This window comes from Alnus glutinosa, chromosome 2 (assembly GCF_958979055.1).
Source record: "Alnus glutinosa chromosome 2, dhAlnGlut1.1, whole genome shotgun sequence".
Lineage (NCBI taxonomy): Eukaryota > Viridiplantae > Streptophyta > Magnoliopsida > Fagales > Betulaceae > Alnus > Alnus glutinosa.
The window spans coordinates 33,940,664-33,964,145 of NC_084887.1; the positions used below are offsets into that span (position 1 = coordinate 33,940,664).

At 36.1% G+C, this 23,482-nt stretch overlaps 4 protein-coding genes and 1 pseudogene across 4 annotated transcripts; 4 read left to right on the forward strand and 1 right to left on the reverse strand.

Annotated features, from left to right (window-relative positions):
- Nucleotides 1-2,608: 2,608 nt before the first annotated feature.
- Nucleotides 2,609-4,325, forward strand: LOC133861621 (early nodulin-like protein 20). The gene is made up of 2 exons (XM_062297410.1): nucleotides 2,609-2,932; nucleotides 3,781-4,325. Exons 1-2 carry the CDS (start codon nucleotides 2,752-2,754, stop codon nucleotides 4,113-4,115), a joined length of 516 nt encoding a protein of 171 aa, XP_062153394.1. The 5' UTR covers nucleotides 2,609-2,751; the 3' UTR covers nucleotides 4,116-4,325.
- A 909-nt stretch (nucleotides 4,326-5,234) lies between these two features.
- On the forward strand, nucleotides 5,235-9,319 carry LOC133861120 (uncharacterized). Its single transcript, XM_062296835.1, has 7 exons — nucleotides 5,235-5,549; nucleotides 5,824-5,918; nucleotides 6,936-7,053; nucleotides 7,160-7,278; nucleotides 8,226-8,412; nucleotides 8,538-8,687; nucleotides 8,775-9,319. Exons 1-7 carry the CDS (start codon nucleotides 5,295-5,297, stop codon nucleotides 9,063-9,065), a joined length of 1,215 nt encoding a protein of 404 aa, XP_062152819.1. The 5' UTR covers nucleotides 5,235-5,294; the 3' UTR covers nucleotides 9,066-9,319.
- A 453-nt stretch (nucleotides 9,320-9,772) lies between these two features.
- LOC133859658 (urease accessory protein F) lies at nucleotides 9,773-11,316 on the reverse strand. The gene is made up of 2 exons (XM_062295140.1): nucleotides 11,148-11,316; nucleotides 9,773-10,640 (listed from the first exon to the last, which is right to left on the reverse strand). Exon 2 carries the CDS (start codon nucleotides 10,619-10,621, stop codon nucleotides 9,890-9,892), a length of 732 nt encoding a protein of 243 aa, XP_062151124.1. The 5' UTR covers nucleotides 10,622-10,640; nucleotides 11,148-11,316; the 3' UTR covers nucleotides 9,773-9,889.
- A 136-nt stretch (nucleotides 11,317-11,452) lies between these two features.
- Nucleotides 11,453-17,892, forward strand: LOC133860551 (uncharacterized; annotated as a pseudogene).
- Nucleotides 17,893-19,550: 1,658 nt separating this feature from the next.
- Nucleotides 19,551-22,745, forward strand: LOC133860552 (probable leucine-rich repeat receptor-like protein kinase At1g35710). Its single transcript, XM_062296135.1, has 2 exons — nucleotides 19,551-21,972; nucleotides 22,300-22,745. The coding sequence occupies exons 1-2, from the start codon at nucleotides 19,551-19,553 to the stop codon at nucleotides 22,686-22,688; spliced, it is 2,811 nt and encodes a 936-aa protein (XP_062152119.1). The 3' UTR covers nucleotides 22,689-22,745.
- Nucleotides 22,746-23,482: the final 737 nt, after the last annotated feature.

Genomic DNA, 23,482 nt, shown 5'->3' on the forward strand with positions numbered 1-23,482 from the left:
TACTAAAAAAATAAAAATAAAAAGAGTAATGCTATAGTCCATCTTTTTATCTTTCTAAAGTTGATGTCACTTTTTAAATTACCATTGAATCAAAATTCAATAGTGAATTCATTATAAATCCAATGATGATTTTAAAAGTCACGTCAACTTTAAAACGATAAAAAAAGAATAAAAAAAAGAGTCTCTATCATTACTAGGGACGGAGTCAGAAGCTCTTATGGGCAAGGGGTTAAAAAAATTTGTTAGGGCTAGTAGGCTAATTTTTTTTTTTACCTAATATTTTTCTTTTCTTTTTTGGAATTGAGGGGGGGGGGGGGGGGGGGGCATGAGCCCTGTCAGCCCCCCATTAGATCCGTCCCTGATCATTACTTTAAAAAAAAAAAAAAAAAAAAAAAAACACCATAGGGTGGTCAAACCACCCCAACACTTGGGGCCTTGGGGGTGGCGGTTGGACCACTCTCGAGCTATTTTGGGAGTGGCTTAGCCACCATCATCTGATTCTGGAGTGCATAGGGGTGGTTCGACGAACATCCCTCCTCCTTCTTATATATATATATATATATATAGGGGTATTTTTGTGTTATTAATTTTTTTTTTTTTGACATTTTGTCTTTTTGTTAGCATTGAGAGACATCAATAATTTTTAATAATTTGGAAAGGGTATTGAAGCGATCTATAATTTAAAGAGATATTAATAATTGAATAATAGTTTGAAATTGAAGGGGTACCTGAACCTTTTCTATTAACAAATTTTAAATAAATATTCCTTTGGTTGGAAAACTTTCTCTACATGCTAATTTCACCAAAGGCACAAGTTTCCTGTATGGCTAGTAACGCAATAAACGCCATGACTCCGGATGAAATGGTTCAGTACGTCAGAAAATAAAACTGCTTCAAATTGTGAGCAAAAGTTTATATATATACGAGTTGCGTGTTTCATGAGTTATACTCATAATTAGTGCATTAATTTGATACATAGAACACGCAACTCATACATAATATACTTGTTATTTCAACCTACCAACTCAGATTACAGCTAAGATTACACTGTCACTTGCTGATTAATTAATTAATTAATTATATATATGGAAAACACTTTTCTCAAAACATAACACACGTATACAAGTGGTTGCTCACGTTGCCAACTATGCATATCTACAGGCTGAGGTAAAACTGGAGTTGCGATTGGTGTTCGCGTGTCGAAACATGGGTATAAGACTATGTGAATTAATTTTAACTTGATCTATTTAATTAAATAGGTTAAATTCGTTAATCATAATTTTCTAATTTTAACCCGACCCATTTAATACAGGCCCGGCTCTACCCTTAGGCGACTTAGGCGGTCGCCTAAGGCCCCGAGGGAAGAGAAGGCCCCATAATAAAATTTATATTAGTATTTTTTTTTAAAAAAATTGCAATGAAGAGAGGGAGAGGAAAAAAAAGGCCCATTTTTTTGCAATCAGGAGAGGGAGAGGAAAAAAAAAAAAAAAAAGCCCAATTACAATACACAAACGATTTCGTCAAATAATAATAATAATCTAAAAATAAAAGTGTTTTATTTCTCCACTAGAAATACCAACAGTCAAAACCCATAAACATGATTTTCCCAAAAAGAAAAGTGATATAACTCTCTACAAACTCTACAAATCCCGCATAGAAAAAATCAACCAGTAGAATCCAAGAACACAAACATATTTTAACAAACAAACAAATCAACGTCTCTCTAACAGATTACCAAAATAACTTTATTCTCCGACAGTCAGAAAGTACCCGCTTGACCACAGCCAATTCTCGCGTCTGCCTCTTCGCCTCCCCTTTCAAAAATCTCTCGCACCTTAAGCCTTCATTTTTGTAAGAGGAAGAAAGAAGACGAACAGAAAGATAAGAAGAAGAGAATAGCAAGTGGTCCTTTGGCTTTGAGTTTGAATGTACGAGTAGTAGCATCGAGCAGTGCAAAGAGCCAAAGACGTGTGTGAAGTGAAGTGAAGTGGACGACTGAAGTGATGGAAAGTGGACTAAGTTGACGGAAGAAGGATCTGGAGGCTAAAAGGCATTTTTTTTTAATTTAATTTTATTTTTTTCAGTATCATACGTAAGAGCCACACTTTATTTTTTATTTTTTATTTTTTTATAAAATAGTATTATATTATTTTTGTCAATAAAATTTAAATTAACAAATTACTATTAAGGACGTAATTACATAAAAAGCACTGCTATTACTCGCAAACAATACATTTAACATTTTTTTTTAATAAAATAGTATTATGTTTAATGTTAGATTATCTTGTTATGAAATAATGCTCTTTTTGATAAATCAGGTTCAATTATTCTCTTGTATAAAATTTTTATTTATAAATGTTAGCTAAAAATATGCATTGGATATGAAAAATGTTAAAAATAAAAAAAATTAATTGAATCTAAAAAAAAATTTCTAACGAATTTATTACTATCAATATGATAAAGTTATAACTCAAAAGTAAAAAAAAAAAAAAAAAAAATTTTATATATAAATGTAATATAAAAATTAAAAAAAAAAATTACATGTAAAAGGCCTCATCTAAAATTGTCGCCTAAGGCCTCACAATATATCGAGCCGGCCCTGATTTAATACATAATTTCCAACCCTAAGTAAAACCTAATGCATAATCGATCTCCGAGGTTTTAGAGAGGTTGATTGGCTACTATACAAAATAGTACTAGAGACACAGAAACTCCCAGTACGTGTTTTTGAAGTGAGAGTGGCCGGAAGCGATGGAGGGTTTAGCCAGGAGAGTGATGGTGGTGGCGGTGGTGGTGCTGATGGTGATGGGGTGGCAAACGTGCGCGGTGGCGCGGCTAATCACAGTGGGAGGGTCTCATGGATGGAATCAGAACGTAAACTACACTGAATGGTCCACTGATCATCAGCATCTACACGTTGGCGATTGGCTCTGTACGTAACCTCTCATCTCCTTTTACTTTCTACCAAAGTGTTTTTGTTCTTTCACATGCATTTGGACTGCTACCTGGTTTCTTTGTTCTAATCATATCTGCCATTTTTGCAATAAGTTTTCTTGATTATATATATGTCAAGGGAAAGAAACAATGATATCGGTGAATCTTAGCAGATCCGGGAAGAAAAGATGGTGTAGCCGGCCATTCGCGTGGGATCAACCAATTACATCTTGAAATATTTTAGTTAACAATAAGGATATATAAATGAAAGAGTTAGGGTTGAAATTCAAAATTCTAATAGAAAATAATAAATTTAATTATTTAGTTAATACTTTAATACCATCTACTTAGCCAAGACTCATGAACTGAAAAATTGAGAGAAATTTTGAACTCATATATAAGTGGGACTGTGGGAGTATATTAATCAGACTATATATTATCTAACTGATTGAATTCATAATTTATTAGTAGTTTAAACTTTTGAGATAATTGGTGGTTTATCATGGCATTGGCCCGAGATAACAATCAATGTAATTGATTTGATATATAAATGTAAGAAATTGATAGATGATATATATTCCATTTTCAAATTGCTGAAATCCTATTATGAATGTGGATTCCTTATAATGTGTTATGTATCCAATTCATGAATGATAAAAAATTTAGTCCTTTGGGTTTGTGTCTAATATATGGACGTAAGCATCTAAAACCGAACCACCTTAATTTGTTTTTTAATAATCCAGTTAGATTAATTTGAGGTTTATTGTTGAAACTTGGCTCTGAAGTTTCACTGTGAAGTACATGCATGTGTTACTGACTGCTACAGTTTTGTTTTGAGGTTTGAAGATTTCATCTTCGACAAGCACCACTACAATGTTCTGGAGGTGAACAAGACAAGCTATGAGAAGTGCAATGACCAAGGCTTCATAAGAAACATCACAAGGGGCGGCAGAGATGTGTTTCAACTGACAGAGGCAAGGCCATATTACTTCCTATCCAGTGGAGGCTACTGCTATAATGGCATGAGAGTTGCTGTGTATGTGGAAGTCGAAGCTTCAGAAACTCCGGCACCTGCTCCGGCCAAAAATGGTTCTCCTCCACCGCGTGCCCTCAACCCAATGATTCTCTCGGCCATCATGACTTTTGTATTGGCCATCCTACTCAAACCAGCAGTTGATTGATATATATACTTTGCCATTGAAAGAAATCATATCAGTGATTATACATTTGGTGTCAGCATAGAGTGATCATCATATCAACAGTTTGCCTTTTGGACAAATGAAAGGATTCACTTAGAAAATGAGAGAACATGATGATCTGTTGAGTTTTTCCTTTGAATTTTGAATTGGCATGTAAAATGCATTGAAACAGTAGTTTTATAATGTTAAGTTTTCCAAGGGAGGATGGAAAACTCATTGGTCCTGTTTGGAATATATTGTTCGTTTGGTTTAGTAGTTTCAAAACGTGCTATTTGAAAAAGACAAATTTTCTGATAAAGTTTATTGAGCCTTACTTTTTCACAAAAGACACCTTAAATGAAGAAGTTTGCTCAAAGCTTATAAATTCCACAACCCAAACATACTTTGACAATGTGAGACTCTTAATTTTCTACGGATTGAGTTGTTAGAACTCCTACAACTCAGCCTTTAAAAATGTGACATATGTAACACATGCTTAAATGATACATGTCGTATTTTAGATATTGGATTAAACTCCTACAACCTAACTTGTAAGAAATTTATGTCCGTGTGAAAAAAATAACAATTTCAAAACGCAACTAATTAATAAAAATGCCATTAAGCTTTTAGTAAAATCACGGTTCGACTTTTCTAATCGTGTGTTTTTTAAAAACCCACCCCACCCCTTTTATGGGATACAAAAACATGAATTTTTTCAAGTTTTCAATAAGTAATTTCTTAAAAACCCATTATTCCTAAACATAACACTTTTTCTCAATTTTATTTAACACTAATAATCATCTTATATGATATTTAAGACATGTTTGGGTGAGAAAAAAAAAAATCAAATTTGTTTCGAATACTGTTTTTCAAATATCAAATTCTACTTAGATTTTATCTAGTTTTTTTTAATTTTGTCTCTATTTTTTAAACCATCCAAATATAATTTTAAAAAACAAATTCTTTTGATATTTACAATTTTTAAAAAATTGCACACCCAAATGAACCATAACATGTTAGAAAAAAAAAAAGTGTTATAGGCCAGAGCTGCAACTTGACCCCATTTGAAATTGGGCTTTGAACTCTTCCAGGCTCTCTCCAACCCATTTCAGATAAGAAAGATATAACCCACAGCCACAGGACCATCTCTGGCAGACACACTCCACCACAGAACCCTCTTCAATGGCTTCCATTTGCTACTCTCTTTCGCTCCCTCCCAAACCCAAACCACCAAACTCGAAGATAATCCGACCCTTCCCCACATACCTCTCCAACCCGAACCCATGTCCGAGCTCTATTCCCACATTCCGGAGCTTCAGAACCCGAGCCAACAAACTCGAAGAAGAAGCTCAGAAACCAAATGAAATATCCATGAGCATTGACAATATTCACAGCTTCTTCGAACTCAACTTGGGCAAGTGGAACGGTTCTTTCTTTGTAAGTTTATGCTCGATTGCTTTTGACGTTTTGTATTTTCTAAGGCTGAGCTCTCTGTTTGCTGGCTGAGAAAACGAAGGAAGAGAAAAGGAATTCTGGGTCTTATGTTTGATGTTATATTTTGGTTCCAGATGAGGAGTATTATGTCGAAATATGTTTAGTTGAAGTGTCTTTTATTGCCATGCCCCAAAAAAAGTCTTTTGTTGGTTTTCTGGGGCTATGGATTGATGAAAGATGAGAGTTTAGTTATCTTTTTTTGGAATACATTTTGCAGCAATTTGATGCTTATGGGAATTTGTTGCATAAACTGAGTACAAAGCTTGCGGTGAGCTCCTATGGAGAAGATGAACTCATCAGTCTCATTCAGACGTAAGCTTCAGTATTAATGAGCGTTAGTTATTGATAAGGGAAAAATTATTGTTATTGATTCAATTGTTGTTTGCTCCGAGCAATTAACCAGATGAAAAATGCTGTTCGTATTGCTTGATTTGTTCCGAATTCCAACCTGAATGACATGGCAGCAGCAATTCTGAGGCTGATATCATGATGATGATTAAAATATTTCCAAATGAAAATGGAAGTGTGGTGAGCCATGTCAGTCAGGAAGGACTTCCGGGGCATGAAGTCTATGTAGGATTGCTTTAAAGTGTAATTTGAATGGATGATCACATAATCGATTTGCTATATGAACTTATGGTGCATTGGAAATTTGTTGACTAGAAGTGATTGTTAGTTTTATTAAGGACGTATTGGGAGTTCGTTTTATTGTGTCCAACATAGAGAGGTAGAAACTAATGTGAAATTCTTTTATCCAGAATAGGTCTTCAAAGAAGGGATCTGGTGCCATAGATAATTGTATTTTATTACCTTTTTTCATAAACGCCGGTAGAGAATACTGTAGTGAAATTGGGGTAGATGGCCAAGTTTTTTGGTTGAGAATATGTGTCACAGATGGGCATAAGTTTTATTTGTTTCAGCAACTATATTGTTTTATGGCTTATAAATTACATGCGTTATGCAATTGGCTTATCTGGTGATCATTAAGGCTTTCTCAACTCTAGAATGACAGTTTTTGTGTTTTTCTTTCATTTTGATATGCCAAAAAGAAGTTTTTTAGGTTCTGGTTGTTTTTAAAGGAAATGTAACAAGGATAAGTAGCTTATGGTAATTGATCAATACAAATATTATTGATAGGGAAGTACAACTTGCAATCACATGGGATTGAACCCATGACCCCGCCTTCCACATTTTACTATTTTAGGCAGGAGGACATGCCATTTGTTCCAAAGACCATGGATATAATATTACTGCAATTAATAATAATTATTGATCTTACACTTTTATCGCTCTATGATCACATTGGCTTAATCCTCTTTTTCCATATAGGCTATACATAAAACAACCTCCATCAGGCACCTCAATTTCAGGATATGAAGATGAGCCAGAGTGGGCAGAGTACAAAATTAAAGAAACCAATATGTTCACCATCGACAAATATCAACAGGTGAGTATTCTAGTACTTTGTAGATTTTAAGTGTACTTATCAGCTTTTCCCATGGGTTTGTGATCCCATTATTTTTTGTTGAATGTCCGTTACAACTAGTCTGCAGATTGGTTTTTTCCCAAAAGAGAAAGCATTTGCTCTTAGATACCAGACAGCTGGCATGTTAGAAACCGTGTTAAGGCAAGGGGTTCTTGGGGAAGATGACACTGGCGAAGAATCACCAAAGTAAGTTATTTCTTCTTAGGATGTTCTTCATGTATTGCTGATAATTAGTAGTTGGACTATGCTGTTACATTAATATAGTACATGCCTGTTAAAACCTATGAAAGAAAAGAAAAAATAGTAAAGGTATTGCACATAAGTGAAACTAAGGCTGCAATTGGTGGAGATGTTTATTGAAGTTCATTTTGTCATGTTTGTATGGCTATTCTCATTGAACAGAATGAGTCTTGGCTGATAGGTAGCCGGTATTTTAGGGATCAGCTTCTAGTATTTAAAATTTTCGATTGCATTTCATCAGGCATGCTCAGACTTTCCATAGATATGTAGTTATTCCATAGAGCTCATTTCTGCAGTTTTTTGTTTTTGTTATTTATTTCGGCAAATGGCTCCATTTTAAGTGCTAGCTTTTTGTCTTCAAATTTGGAAGACTGAGTAGATAAACTCCATGTGAATCTGGCATGTACATACACGACAAGTTTATCTGCTTCCAACATGGAAAGAGTTGCTACTACTAAAGGCTTATGGTATATTATTCTCTATAATGTCAAAGCCTCACTAATATGTCATCATTTATCGAACCATCCAGACCACTAAATGATGAGCCCTAGCTATAAACGACCTAGTGGGCAATTCAGGTCTAAAAAGAGCAATTAGTTAAATACTTTATCTAGTAACAGGGAAAATTTATAATGTGGCCTTGCTTTTCGTTTAAAATATTATAATCATCAAATCAGTTAATGTCCTGTTTGGGGATCTGAAACTCACCAATTCGATTATTGTGGACCACCTTTGTTTGTACAAGCTTTCATACGTGAGGATCTAGAAGTTGTAGATTGGTTCTATCTGACCTTCATTGAAAACTTTATGTGGAGCTCCCCCATATTTTCCAACTGATGTTGTTTCTCAATTTATATGCTTACTTGTTCTTTCCAATTATCCTCACCATGCAGAAATCTCAAGCTTCCTTCCCGTCGTCCCTCTATTGTTTGTGAGAACTGCCTCTATTCAGTGGAGAAAGACATGCGAGCAAGAGCATTCCATATCATGGACCCAAAGGGCATCATCGAAATGCTTCTCATCTTCCTCGAGGAAAGAGGTGATTCAGTGTCTTTTCCTCCTGCACTTGACAATACCATGGTGAGTTTTATACTCAAGTTTTATTGATCAGCGGACAGTGAGGAACTTTTGGGTTTCTATCATTGTTTTTTCTTTTATTTTCTTTCTTTCATGGTGATTATAGTCATAATGATTTCTTTTATCAGTTGCAAGGAAACACAAGCAGGATTATACCATATCTTGGTAACTGGAAAGGCCGCTCCATCACAAAACGCAGTGGCGTTTATGGAGCAACAATTGCTGAAGCTGATACAGTTACATCACTTGAAATGGATGACAAGGGTCAGCTTATTCAGGTATCCCTAGACTCACCACCCCCCCCCCCCCTCCCACAATGAATCAGAAAAGAGTAAATGTGAGCTACTTGAATAATGAAATCTCAGGATATTACTTCGACTTCTGCTGGGGGTGAAGTTAGCACAAATGTACATTGGACGGGTACCCAGTCAGACAATTTGGTTACATTTGATGGAGGCTATCAGATGACACTCTTGCCGGGTGGAATGTACATGGGATGTCCATGTGATGTGGCAAAATGTGTGGCAGAATCCAAGCCATTCCATTTGGAATTCTGTTGGCTTGAGACACCTGGCAAGAGGCAGAGACTGGTTCGCACTTACGATGTGGAAGGCTTGGCTGTGTCATCAACGCACTTTTATGAGACCAAATTGTGAGTGCCCCTTGAGTTGAAAGAGTGGCCCTTTTACACACGTCGGCGCACTTGTAATATGTTCGGGAAGAAACCAAAAAATTGATGTGTCAAATTTGGTGGAGATTTTGTATCAATTTAGTTATTGCTTCTTTTAATTAATGTAGGTCAAGGTGTATATTTTCAAAGCTATAATTGGCCCATTATGTGAAAGGTCAGCAAATAATGTAGTTTCTAGCATTATTCTTTTAGAAAAGATTAGTGCTATCCTTGAGGTTTCGCCTTTTGTTGAACCGCCATTTAAGGTTTAAAAGTTATGAAATCACTCTTTAAAGTTTGCACCGTTACCAAATAACTCTATTTGTTTCCCTTCAATTAACTTTTTAATAGTAATAAAAGACGTGACCTAATGGCTTCATTATGTCTAGTAAAAAGAAATATGTTCGAACTTCAAACCATTCAAGTAGTTTATATCAGACATAGGCTACATGGGATGCGTCAAACCATTGGCACATTAACCCGTAACTTAAGAATTGGACACACTAAAGAAACATAAAAAAAAAAATAATAATAATAATACTACTTTTCACACTTATTTATTCCATAAACTTGACATGATGTGTTTTAAATGGTTTTTACCCATTTATACTTTTGTTATTTTAAGTGATTAGCATGATAATCTACTTAAAACACGTTATATCAGCTGGTGTAACATGAGTGTGAAGAATAGCATTATTCTAGAAAAAAAAATTTAATTTTTATGCCTAGAACAAAATCAAAAAGTTCACACAAGTTCTAGCATCAGTACAGAACGACAAAGGCAACATGCTGATGGAATTGCTTTTGCTCTCAGGAGCAGAATAGTCTAGAAAACAAGTAACCATGGCAGCCCTGGACGGTATCCAGCAAGGGAGCGGTTTGACATGCTTCCTCAACAGTACGGTCTGCCCACTTTTTCAGGATAGCTTCAGCAAGAAAAGCAATCCGATGCTGCAATACAGCTGCACCTAGAGGTCCTACCAAATTCAGCCTTGTTGCAGCAGAAACAACATCTCTCATCGTAATAAACAAGTAAGCTCTCTGAGAAGCTGTGCTATCCAACCCAAGAAGTCCACATACAAGCCCAAATATAGGAGCATGGTGGAAAGAAACAACCCCAGAACCTAGAGAGCTATCTCTCATGGATTTAAGGGCTGGGATTTCTGAAAAGACAGCGGCAGCGACCCTCAGAAGTGCTGATCCTTGTGTATATGATGCCTTTCGACCCACTTCATTAGTTAGCATTGCATCTAATGTTCTGTCAAGTTTATACCAGGTTTCCAAATCAGGTGACATGGTTGCAGAATAAACAAAAGGAAGGAGTAAGCTTCCAGTATTCTCTAAAACATGGATCACAAAAGTTTGAAGATCCTCAGGACCTGATATTAAGCGGGCTTGGATTGCAGCCTCAAGACCAAAAGAATGAGCGAACCCACCGGTAGGGAGGATGGAATCGAGCAATTGCCACTGACTCCACTGTAAATTAGACTCTGAAGGAGTAGCTTTCTTGCTCTTTTTATGTACTTCCATTCCATCCTCCATTGGAAAGAAAGCAAGTACTCTGGAGATTGACAGATAATGATCATAAACAATTGTCCATAAAAGTAAGCAAGCATATAACGCATATAAAACTTATATATGCAGCTCAAATGCAAGTAAAAAACAACAATCCTAACTTTTGTCCCAACTCCAAGTACTACCCTCTCAACCCAAAGGAGGGGAAAGGAGGGAGTTGGATCTGTTATGATGGCATTTACAGTACACCATTTGTTAATGACAGGTTTCACACAGTCAATAGCATGTACAGGAACTTACACAAAAGACACCATTTTTAATTTTTTAGCCGTCCAAGTGCCAAAAGGGGAATTTACACAAACACCCAACAGACTAAAAGGCAGTTTGATGCAAACCCACAACAGGAACTTACCCAAAAATCAGTGGTTTACTCATCTTCTACACAAAATAACTATGAAACCAAAAATCAATGTTCTCGGCGTCCGTCTACACAAAATGACTATGAAACCAAATATGAAAAATGACACAAAATAACATAGGAGAGAGAACAAACCGATCTCGAACTCCCCGTCGAAGTCACGGGCGATGGAGCCGAGGCGGCGCAATGATTAGCTGTGGTGACTGGTGAGGTGCTCGATAGCCTTCTTTGTGTGGAGAGGGAGAGTGAAAAGAGAAAGTTTCAGAGGAGATCCGAACAAAAGACATGTGATTGATTTTTTTATAATTGGCCATAACTTCTATTAAGGTCATGGCAGAAACTAGGCTTTTTTTGCCCACCAATGAGAAGTTGACACGTGAGCCTGGAACAAAAAAATAAAATAGAATCAAAACACAACTAGAAGAAGAAGAAGAAGTGTAATGGTTGTGCTGTTATCTGCTTCTTTGGTCCGAATGCCCACAAAGTTCACCTGCTTTGCTCTCAATGCAGGTTGTTCCGATGTTCGGCACCACCGTTTCTTAACTGGCTCAAGCTCCACGTAAGTAAATTTCATCTACCTATATTTCATGTCATTCCAAGTTACTCATCGATTGCTAACAATTACAAGGCAACCCTGCTGTTGCAACGCAATTCTCGTGTCGCAATGTGTGTTTCTCATTCCTCTTTGACGCCGTCGTCTATTGGGTCGTACCAGAAATCGAAGAGTGTATGGATTTGGACAAAAAGCAAAGAGGTCATGACTGCCGCCGTGGAGAGAGGATGGAATACCTTTGTTTTCTCATCCCAGCATCGACAACTTGCCAATGAGTGGTCTTGTAAGCTCCTTAGGACCTCCTCTTGTTCTTTTGTATATCTACATTACGATTAGCTTGTGGTTTAATTATATAATTGTGTGCTCTATGCTTCGTAGATCAAAATAAGTACAAGAAAAAATTGGGTACATTGTTGTGACCCATGTGAGGATTTTGTTGGTTTTCACTATATTTTTGTCAACCCATGAGTCATCTTAATTTTTCTATCAATGTTATCCGACTTTCTTAGTTTTTAATTTTGGTTATGGGGTTTACAGCAATCGCCTTAATAAGTCCTTTCTATATTGGAGAGGGAGGCATTTTTGATGGTGAGAATAGAAGGGTTGCCACAATTTTTGAGATTTCAAATCCGCAAGAGTTACAGCAGCTCCAACCCGCAAATGGGCAGGCAGAGAATGTTGTAATGAATTTGCAAGATTGGCAGGTAGGCCTGTTGCTAACTGCTTAGGATAATTCACATGAAATTTGTTTCTATTCTCTTGAATCGGCCTTCAAGTACTGCATATAAACTATCCATTGTTGTTTGTGGAGTTGTTTAAGCTAAAGCTAGAAAGAAATCGACTTTCTCTAAAACTGAGGATATCCGTAAATTCAATTTCTTCGTAAGAGCAGTACTTATCAAAAAAAAATTTCTTCGTAAGAGCATTGAATATTGGAAATTGATGCAATTTCTTTACTACTTGGAAGCTACCTGGTATTGTGTGAAGTTTTATATAATAATTCTGGATCTCGTTAAAGATGACAGCACGCTGAATCACATTTTCTCTAAACTTGCTTTTGAATTAATCAACAGAATCCTTTTATTACAATGACTTTGATGGAAACTTCCTAGGTTTCATTTTACATGCCTGTCTTTGTATCCGGAGATAATCTTACTTTTTTTCTCGTTTCACAGCTTCTAATCATTGAACATGGTTGCCGTGACATACACTTTCCATTATACAGTCACGCCCGATCATCTATGTTATATGAACCATATTCACGGATAATGTGAGCACTAACATATTATATGCTAACCCCAAGGGGGTGGCCTAAATGGTAAGGCTTGCGGCCTCTAGGGATATCATCCCTTGTGGTCTCGAGTGCGAATCCGGCTAGGTGCTACCTCCCTCTTAGGGCCAGCCACCCGGGCATAGCCCGTGTTTAAAGGCTCCATTCCTACAGTGGCACTGAAGATGGGGCCAAGGATTAGTCTGGTGATCTTGGCTGGACTTCTACGCTTGGAAGACTACCACTACATGTGAGATAGCTGCGAACGACGTATGTTCGGCTATAGGTGACCCAGGACATCCTGATAAAAAAAATTATATGCTTCACTTTTTGTTTCCAGCAGCATCCAGTTAAGCTGTCGCTGTACCTGCCATTTTCAATATAAAGCCACTTCTGAATTGGTCCCTGATTTTGTGTTTCTAAAGGTAATTCCTGCAGAGAATATTGTTGCTGCATTCCAAAGGCTGTCAAAAATCAGTTTTTGCCATCTCAAAAAATCATTCTGAAGCACAAGTCTTCTTTGAGGTTAAATTACTTTATGATTAGGATCGGCAAGTGAACTTCATATGTTGGAAGAGCTGCTTCAATTATCTCAATTGTTGATTTGGCTCTTTAGGTGATGCATCATGACCTCCTTTCAAAATTCATTTTCTGTGTTTGCAGGCCTTGGAGCAAGGTCCGGGTGGAGTTATTTTAAAAGTTGAGGATACTGAAGCTGTTTTTCAGCTCAAGGTAATTTGTTGTATAATAGGGCTTGTGTTTTATAATAGGGCTTGTTAAGTAGTAAAGCATGGCTTCTTATCATATAAAAGTTGTCGGGACTATTTTGACAGAAGAAATGATGAGAGAAATCTCATGAGCTTGACCAAAGCTACTGTAACTCAAGTTCAAGTAATTGGAATGGGGGATCGAGTCTACGTGGATCTCTGTAGCCTCATGAGACCTGGTGAAGGACTTCTGGTATGCTTCCATTTCCTCGTCTATAATTTGCCCCTCGTATGATTTTTTATTTGTTAGGATTTATGTTGGCATATTCAATGAAAATATTGGGTTGGTTGTAAATCTAGAGTTAGTGGTTGTGTCGGTCTTTAGTTGGTGGTTCGAAAACTTGGTTTAGAGTGAGAGACTTAACACCTCGTTCGCAACAACGTTCAAAGAGCATTCGAATGAGACAACTCTACAAACTTCAAAATTTCAAGACAATATGTTGCGTTCGTAAGCCGTTCGAAAAGTGTTGAGAACATCAAGGAGTTCAAAATTCAAGTTCCAATGGACACCATTTGCGTTTAGTGTGACAAATTTCAAAGTTTCAAAATGGGTCTTTCGCAAGGCGTTTGAAGAACATTCAAACGGCAGTCTCCCAAATTCCTCACATAAATGTTCGTTCACAATCATGTTCGAAGAATATTTGAACGCAATGCTCAATAAGTCAAGTAGAACCTTCTGTTCGTAATGACGTTCTAAGACTGTTTGAAAGCCGCATGCGATAAACTGTGGAACCCTAGATTACATTCGAACTAGTCTTACTCCCGTTTGAATGCCGTTGCCTGAGACAATGTTTTTATCAAACCAACGTACTCATTAAACCTTTGTTTTCCTAGGGTCTATAAAAGCCTCATATCACATGATTTTCATAAGACGTTGAGGCCATTGTTTTAGTGCTCTAAGAGAGAATCTTAGCCTCCACTTCAAAAAGAGTTCTTCAAAAAGCTTCCCCTTCCTCACCAAAATTGTTGTTTGATCTCTTTACTACTTTATTTAATTTTAGTGATATTGTGTGTGGTTGCCATATTTTGTTGGTTGTGATTATCGGAAAACATGTATTCACCCCCCACTGTGTTGTTTGGGGTTGTTGGGTGAATTTGACTATTAAGCAAATTGATTGGAATCTTGTCATTCTTATGATCTGTGTTCTCCTTAGGTTGGATCTTTTGTGAGGGGATTATTCTTTGTGCAGTCAGAATGCTTGGAGTCAAATTATATTGCAAGCAGGCCTTTTCGAGTTAATGCGGATGTTTTGGCTTTGAATTAGTTAGAGTCTTAGAGATGATATTTCGATAATTTTTTTCATAGTAGATCTTGGTAAGTACTCTAAACCCAATGGTTTGGCATATCAATCCACAAGTTAATGGTGACCCAGTTTAGTACCTTTAACTTAGAAAGCTTCATTCAACTTATCATGCTCCATGGTTGTAGAAAACTTGGGGAACTGTTTCAAAGACAGAAATTGCAAAAGTAAATCATTTTTATTTATATTACTTTTCATACCATTTATAATGAGTCTTCTTGGTTGTTAATGTTTTAGGATCATGTGAAATTCATCAGATGTAGTTAGTGATGAACCCTTTGTAAATTTTGAAGAAGTCTTCAAACTTTGTGGAAGTGATAAAATCTTGTTTAATTTGTCTCATGCGTTTACTAGTATCAGATATTTTGTACCCATTCTAAATATTATTAAGCCTTACAGGGCCGGCTCGATATATTGTGAGGCCTTAGGCGACAATTTTAGATGAGGCCTTTTACATGTAATTTTTTTTTTTAATTTTTATATTACATTTATATATAAAATTTTTTTTTTTTTTTTTTTTACTTTTGAGTTATAACTTTATCATATTGATAGTAATAAATTCGTTAGAAATTTTTTTTTAGATTCAATTAATTTTTTTTATTTTTAACATTTTTCATATCCAATGCATATTTTTAGCTAACATTTATAAATAAAAATTTTATACAAGAGAATAATTGAACCTGATTTATCAAAAAGAGCATTATTTCATAACAAGATAATCTAACATTAAACATAATACTATTTTATTAAAAAAAAATGTTAAATGTATTGTTTGCGAGTAATAGCAGTGCTTTTTATGTAATTACGTCCTTAATAGTAATTTGTTAATTTAAATTTTATTGACAAAAATAATATAATACTATTTTATAAAAAAATAAAAAATAAAAAATAAAGTGTGGCTCTTACGTATGATACTGAAAAAAATAAAATTAAATTAAAAAAAAATGCCTTTTAGCCTCCAGATCCTTCTTCCGTCAACTTAGTCCACTTTCCATCACTTCAGTCGTCCACTTCACTTCACTTCACACACGTCTTTGGCTCTTTGCACTGCTCGATGCTACTACTCGTACATTCAAACTCAAAGCCAAAGGACCACTTGCTATTCTCTTCTTCTTATCTTTCTGTTCGTCTTCTTTCTTCCTCTTACAAAAATGAAGGCTTAAGGTGCGAGAGATTTTTGAAAGGGGAGGCGAAGAGGCAGACGCGAGAATTGGCTGTGGTCAAGCGGGTACTTTCTGACTGTCGGAGAATAAAGTTATTTTGGTAATCTGTTAGAGAGACGTTGATTTGTTTGTTTGTTAAAATATGTTTGTGTTCTTGGATTCTACTGGTTGATTTTTTCTATGCGGGATTTGTAGAGTTTGTAGAGAGTTATATCACTTTTCTTTTTGGGAAAATCATGTTTATGGGTTTTGACTGTTGGTATTTCTAGTGGAGAAATAAAACACTTTTATTTTTAGATTATTATTATTATTTGACGAAATCGTTTGTGTATTGTAATTGGGCTTTTTTTTTTTTTTTTTCCTCTCCCTCTCCTGATTGCAAAAAAATGGGCCTTTTTTTTCCTCTCCCTCTCTTCATTGCAATTTTTTTAAAAAAAAATACTAATATAAATTTTATTATGGGGCCTTCTCTTCCCTCGGGGCCTTAGGCGACCGCCTAAGTCGCCTAAGGGTAGAGCCGGGCCTGAAGCCTTACGAGATCATCATACCAACAGAGCTTGTCATGTGAACAGGTGCTATTATTTTATTTGCTGAAACGCGTCTAGAATCATATGCCTCATTTTCAGTAATTTTTTGATGGTGAATAAGGCATGCAACCGTGAACTACCACTTTTTTTTTTTCCTGAAAAAATGACATTTTTTCCTACCATTTGGAAAAGCAAAGGAAATTATTAAGGAAGCAAATAAATACTAGAGTCACAATAGTAGTTGTTGAAAGTTGTTAGAGCCATTTCGTGGGTGACAGTTTAATGTCCTTGTTATTATGCAGCCTTACTTATAAGTATACTTTTAAACTGTACAGGGACCAGTACATGCCTATGTTGCCATTCCAGGAGGAAAGACTTGCTACCTTTCCGAGTTAAAAGCGGGCAAAGAGGTCATAGTGGTTGATCAAAAAGGCCAACAACGAACTGCAATTGTTGGGCGAGTGAAGATAGAGACTAGACCACTAATTCTTGTTGAGGCAAGGGTTTGTGTCTTAAATTGGACTGAGAACAATTGTTTCGTAACACTTAATCAACTGAAGTTTCTTTGTTTCTCAGTGACTAAAAAATCGAAGATAAAAAAACACTACTGCCAAGGTTCAAAAACACTCACCTCTGTATCTGTCGTATGTTTGAATATCTCATAACCTTGCTTTCCCCCCATATTCTAGATTTATGTTGCTCATGCCCTGCAAATGCTATTGCATAACCTTGTCTGGAGAAAAAAGTTCTTGGTTGGATATTGCTTTGTCATCTAGCTAATCTTTCATATCTCATTCTCATAGAATTTGTTGCTGCTGTAATAGAGCTAATTGCTAATACTCTTTTGCAATCTATGTAGCTTTACATTATATTCTGCTCTTGCAGAGAGATTCAGATGACCAAACTCTCTACAGCATCCTTCTACAAAATGCAGAAACTGTTGCCCTTGTTTGTCCCTGCCCAGGTCTTTTTTTTTTCTCCTGAGTTTAAAAACTAGTTTCTAGTATTGTCAAATTTTATAGTCCATTATTATTTTTTTTTCCATATGATAGGGTTGAACCTTGATCCCATCTTCTGCAGGGGCTGGGCTACAAAAAACAACAACTCAAAGTTGGAGATGAAGTTACGCTGAGAGTAGAGGGAGGGGCACGTCATACAGGAATAGAAATTCAAGAATTCATTAATTTGTATTTTGAAGAATTCAATAAATATATATATATACTGCATCTCATAGATATAATAAGATAAATTCCACATGAAATTGCATGGGGAATACTTGTATTTTGAAGCCCCAAGTATCCTAATACCTTAATGGATGATCAATTTTGATGAGTTCTTTTGTGAATATTGCACGAGCCATGCTTGTCCACCAAAGCATTTTAATCCCTTCTAAAATGTGTCTTCGTCCTTGGTTTGGTATTTACATGCTGTACGCATGCAATTTACTAACTTTTATTATTATTATTATTATTATTTTAAAAAAAAATGCTCGGGGTATAAATACATTTACAAAGAAGTTTACACACTGAAGTGACAGTAACGTGGCGTTTCACATCAGTTAAAAAAATTAAGAAATATCCACGTGAATAGAAAGTTGGACGCGTCCTTTTCTTTGCAAAGAGGATCACTCCTTACAAACACTCATTGTCGTCGTTATTCCAAATCTGAGCTTCTTCCTAACCCAATTCTGCTGGGCTTTAGACTCACCGTCTTATAAGAAAATCCCGTTTCTGTTATGTTTTCTCTTCTTAGTCTCTCTAATTTTCTTGGAAACTGGCCGGTGAAGGGTTGAGTTACATGGGGTTCTATTACTCCTGATATTTTATCCATCATTTTGGGCCACGGCCTTTCCTGGCTGCACTTCCCCTTGACTTTCACCTTATTGATTTCCCTCCGGTGCAATGAGGTCTTAGTTGTACGTTTGTCTAGTTTGGGTTTTTTTTGGTGAAGTTGCTTGTATTTGATTGTGTTGTTTTTTCTATTTTTTGTTTTTGTTATTTGTAATTCGTTTATGATGTAATTACATAATTTTTTTTAAAAAATAAAAAAACCATACAATATTGTACACACAAAAAGCAGCATAAATTCTCGAATATAGAAGTCAATGCAGAATATCAAGTATTCAAAATACATGTAAAGTGTTTAGAATGCATTTCTTGGGAAGTTTCTTGGACCGTATTGTGCACGCCAAGATCGACTAAGAGTCATCCAATCTACCGACAACAATGTTATTGCATTTACAATGTTATTCCTTCATCTTTTACTAAAGATTGCTGTGAGTCACGTTTGCACTAATTCCCAAATCCTCCAGACTTCAGAGTCTTCCACTCTTCCCTTCCCTTCCGGTCCTTAATTCTGTCTGGCCGTCTGGGTAATCATTAATTCACTCTTCCTGATCTGTCTATATCTTTCTCAATTCTCATTAATTAATGGTGTCCGAGTCATGGACATATATATATATAATAATCAACCCTTGGTCATCAAAGGAAATTTCCAAGACGATTCAGGAGGGAAAGCATACGGGTGGAAAATTTGCACTTCCATAGCATTCGAAAAGATAAGATCAATTTCGTGAGAATTACGTCGGTACGTCAACCCAAAATGACTACTCCCAGTCCACAAGTTTGCCCCTCCCCCCCTCTGATCTTTCTTATTAAAGTGTCCTCATGCAGTACTCCCCACTCACGTGCATAACAATCAAAGGAAATTTTCAAGACGATTTAGGAGGGAAAGCATACGGGTGGAAAATTTGCACTTCCATAGCATTAGAAAAGTCGTGAGAATTAATTACGTTGGTACGTCAACCCAAAATGACTACTCCCAGTCCACAAGTTTGCCCCCCCTCCCTCTGATCTTTCTTATTAAAGTGTCCCCAATTCTCCCCACTCATGTACATAACAATCAACCCTTTTGCCATTGCCCTCATCAATCATACACTACTCGCTCTACTTGCAGACATGAAACCCTCTGTTTCCATTTCCATTGTGGTCGTAGCATGTATCTTCTTGTATGGAACGTATTTGGATAGTGCCCCTCACTTTGTGGATGCATCTGAACCATCAGCACTACTACGACTAGAAGCAAAGGCTCTGTTGGAGACTGGGTGGTGGGGGAGTGTCACCGGCAACACCTCAACTCGTCCTTGTACCTGGTACGGTATTACTTGCAATAATGTTGGAAGCGTCACTAGGATTGCAATAGGTGGTCGGCTCTATGCACTACCAGATAAGTTAAAACTCAACTTCTCTTCCCTCCCTAATTTAGTTCACCTTGATCTCTACTCTAATAATCTTCAGGGAAGTATTCCACTTGAGATAGGTACTCTCTCAAAACTCACCTACCTTGATCTGTCTTACAATAATCTGACAGGTGAGTTACCTCTTTCTCTTGCCAACCTCACCCAATTAGTTTCGTTTGACATTTCACATAATCAAATCATTGGACCAATCCCTTCAACTCTGGTCCATCTAACTGATTTGGAATCTTTGCTCCTCGGCAGCAATCGAATCCATGGTTCCATTCCCCCAGAAATAGGCAATATGGAGAATCTGACTTATTTGTCCCTCTGGAATAACAGCCTTAGTGGTCCAATCCCTTCTACTCTGGGCCATTTAACTAATTTGGAATATTTGTTTCTCAGCAACAATCGAATCAATGGTTCCATTCCCCTAGAAATAGGCAATATGGAGAATTTGACTTATTTGTCTCTCGAGAATAACAGTCTTAGTGGTCCAATCCCTCCTACTCTGGGCCATCTAACTAATTTGAAATATTTGTTCCTCAGTAACAATCGATTCGATGGTTCCATTCCTCCAGAAATAGGCAATATGGAGAATCTGAGATATTTGTCCCTCGAGAATAACGACCTTAGTGGTCCAATCCCTCCTACTCTGGGCCATTTAACTAATTTGGAATATTTGTTTCTCAGCAACAATCGAATCGATGGTTCCATTCTCCCAGAAATAGGCAATATGGAGAATTTGGTATACTTGTACCTCGAGAATAACAGCCTTAGTGGTCCAATCCCTTCTACTCTGGGCCATTTAACTAATTTGGAATATTTGTCTCTCAGCAATAATCGAATTGATGGTTCCATTCCCCCAAAAATAGGCAAAATGGAGAATCTGAGAAATTTGTCCCTCGAGAATAACAGCCTTAGTGGTTCTATCCCAGGAGAAATGGGGAATTTGAAGAAGCTAACCCATCTCACTCTCGAATCTAACAATCTCATTGGCTCAATTCCTACTCGACTAACCAGTTGCTCTACGTTGAAGCACTTGTTATTGAGTAGCAACTCCTTGAGTGGAAGCATTCCCTATCATATCCAAGACCTTTATTTGTTGACTACCATAAACCTTAGTCATAACTTATTTAGTGGAAAAATACCTCTCGAACTTGGGGGTTTAGCATCTTTAGTGGTCTTGGATCTTAGCTACAATAATCTTTCTGGCAACGTACCCATTTCTTTTACTTCTGTAACACATATCAACTTGTCATACAATTCTTTGGTGGGTCAAATACCGGACAGTTATCAAAATCATACATCTGACACATTAATTGGCAACAAGGATTTATGCGGTGACTTCGTGGGTTTCTCTCCTTGCCCTCCACATTCCCCTCCTTCCCTTTCACTTTCCCTAACCAATAACAAATCAGTTATACCCAAAGTAAAAATCATTGCACCCATCAGCATTTTCCTTGGATCCTTAGTCCTTCGGGGTTTTTGTTTTTTCCTGTTTAAACATGTGGTCAACAAAACTCAATCTATCTCCACGGAGAGAAAGAATGGAAACTTGTTCTCAATATGGAATTATGATGGAAATATTGCATATGAAGACATCATTCAAGCAACTGAAGACTTCGACATCAAGTATTGTATTGGGACAGGTGGTTATGGTAGTGTTTACAAAGCAGAACTACCTAGTGGAAAAGTAGTTGCCTTGAAGAAGCTTCATCGCTTAGAGGCTGAGAATCCAGCTTTTGATAAGAGTTTCAAGAATGAGATAAAGGTGTTAACAGAGATCAGGCATAAAAACATTATAAAGCTTTATGGGTTTTGTTTGCATAAGCGATGTATGTTTCTGGCTTACGAGTACAAGGAAAGGGGAAGTTTGTTTTGTGTCCTAAACGACGACATTGAAGCTGTGGAATTAGATTGGAGAAAGAGGGTAAATATCATCAAAGGCACCGCACACGCCTTATCTTACATGCATCATGAGTGCATCCCAGCAATTGTTCATCGAGATATATCAAGTAATAATATTCTGTTGAACAATAAACTAGAGGCTTTTCTCTCTGACTTTGGCACAGCTAAACTTCTTGATTCGGATTCTTCCAATCAAACATTGGTTGCAGGCACTTATGGTTATATTGCCCCAGGTAAATTTTTATTTTCTTGATATAATTTATATCTTTATTCTTTTTCAGTCTTGTTTGTTATTGTAAAACATAGAACTAGCCATATATGTAGAACAAATATCTTTCTCCAATATTTGTACTGTAGGGTTACCTTGTCATTTACTATTTCAATTGACTGATGCATGATTGCAAACAACCAGTTTCACTATGGGTTTTTTTAATGCAATGGCAAGTTTTGACCAATTTATTTGCATTGAAGAATATACAAAAGAAAAAAAGGTGAAAGGAAAAAGAAAGGTTTCTACGTTTGTAATAGTTTTAATTTTTCCTATTCTTTTTTATATGCAGAGTTGGCATATACCATGAAAGTTACTGAAAAATGCGATGTTTATAGCTTTGGAGTGGTGGCATTGGAAATATTAATGGGAAGACATCCAACGGAACTCTTGACTTCAATATCATCATCGTCTTCTCAAAGTGTAATGTTACATGAAATATTAGATCAACGTCTACCACCTCCAAATCATCTAGTTGCACAAGATATTTTTCTTGTCGCTACAATAGCATTTGCATGTGTACACATCAAACCAAAGTCTCGACCTATAATGAAATGCGTGTCTCAAGAATTTATTTCTCAAAAGAAGCCAATAGCCAAGCCTTTACATGCATTTTCACTATGGCAGCTAAAGAACCAGGAAATCTATATGGCTGGATCAGGGGATGATACTCAATTATGAAGTGCTTTTTGTTAAGTTGAGTATAATATTGTTTGATGAACTTGTATGAATAAAAAATATTGTGTATGAGATTTATAATTCCATAAAAATTTATGTAACTTTATTCGTTGTACCTTTTTTTTCATTATTATTATGTTACAGACAGACATATATACATTAATACATGCATATATATCATGTACATGATTTAAAATAAAATAATAAATGCAATAAAGCAATATACATAGAATTAATGTGGTTCAACAAAGATTTGTAATGGCAAAACATGCCAAAAATTACATCCGAGTATAAGGAAGACAGAAATTAGCTACAAATTAGTCTGTAACTCATTCATACAAACAAGTTTAATAAATTGTCAAACATTCCTTAATTAACATGTGAGAATGTCAAAGCACCCCCGCTTCCTTTTTTTTATTTTTAAGTTTTTTGTTTTTTTTTTCTTAAAAAATGTAATATATAACATTACTCAAGTTGAAATGAAAACCACATTTTTATTTCACAATTATCCTATAATAATGATGTAGCAATCTCAACCAACCCTTTGATCGGCCATTGTTTATGAAAAAAAAAAATAATAATCAAGGGTTGATTGGGACTGTCACGTCAAAATTGTGAATAGTTGTGAGATTAAAAAGTGTTATAAAACATTACCCTTTTTTTTTTTTTTTTTTGATATGGTTATAAAAACATTACTAGTTCTGTTATTTTTTTATTTTTTAAAAAATCAATAACTGATTGATATTGTCATATCAACTTTGTAAAATAGTTATGAAATACAAATATGATATAACATT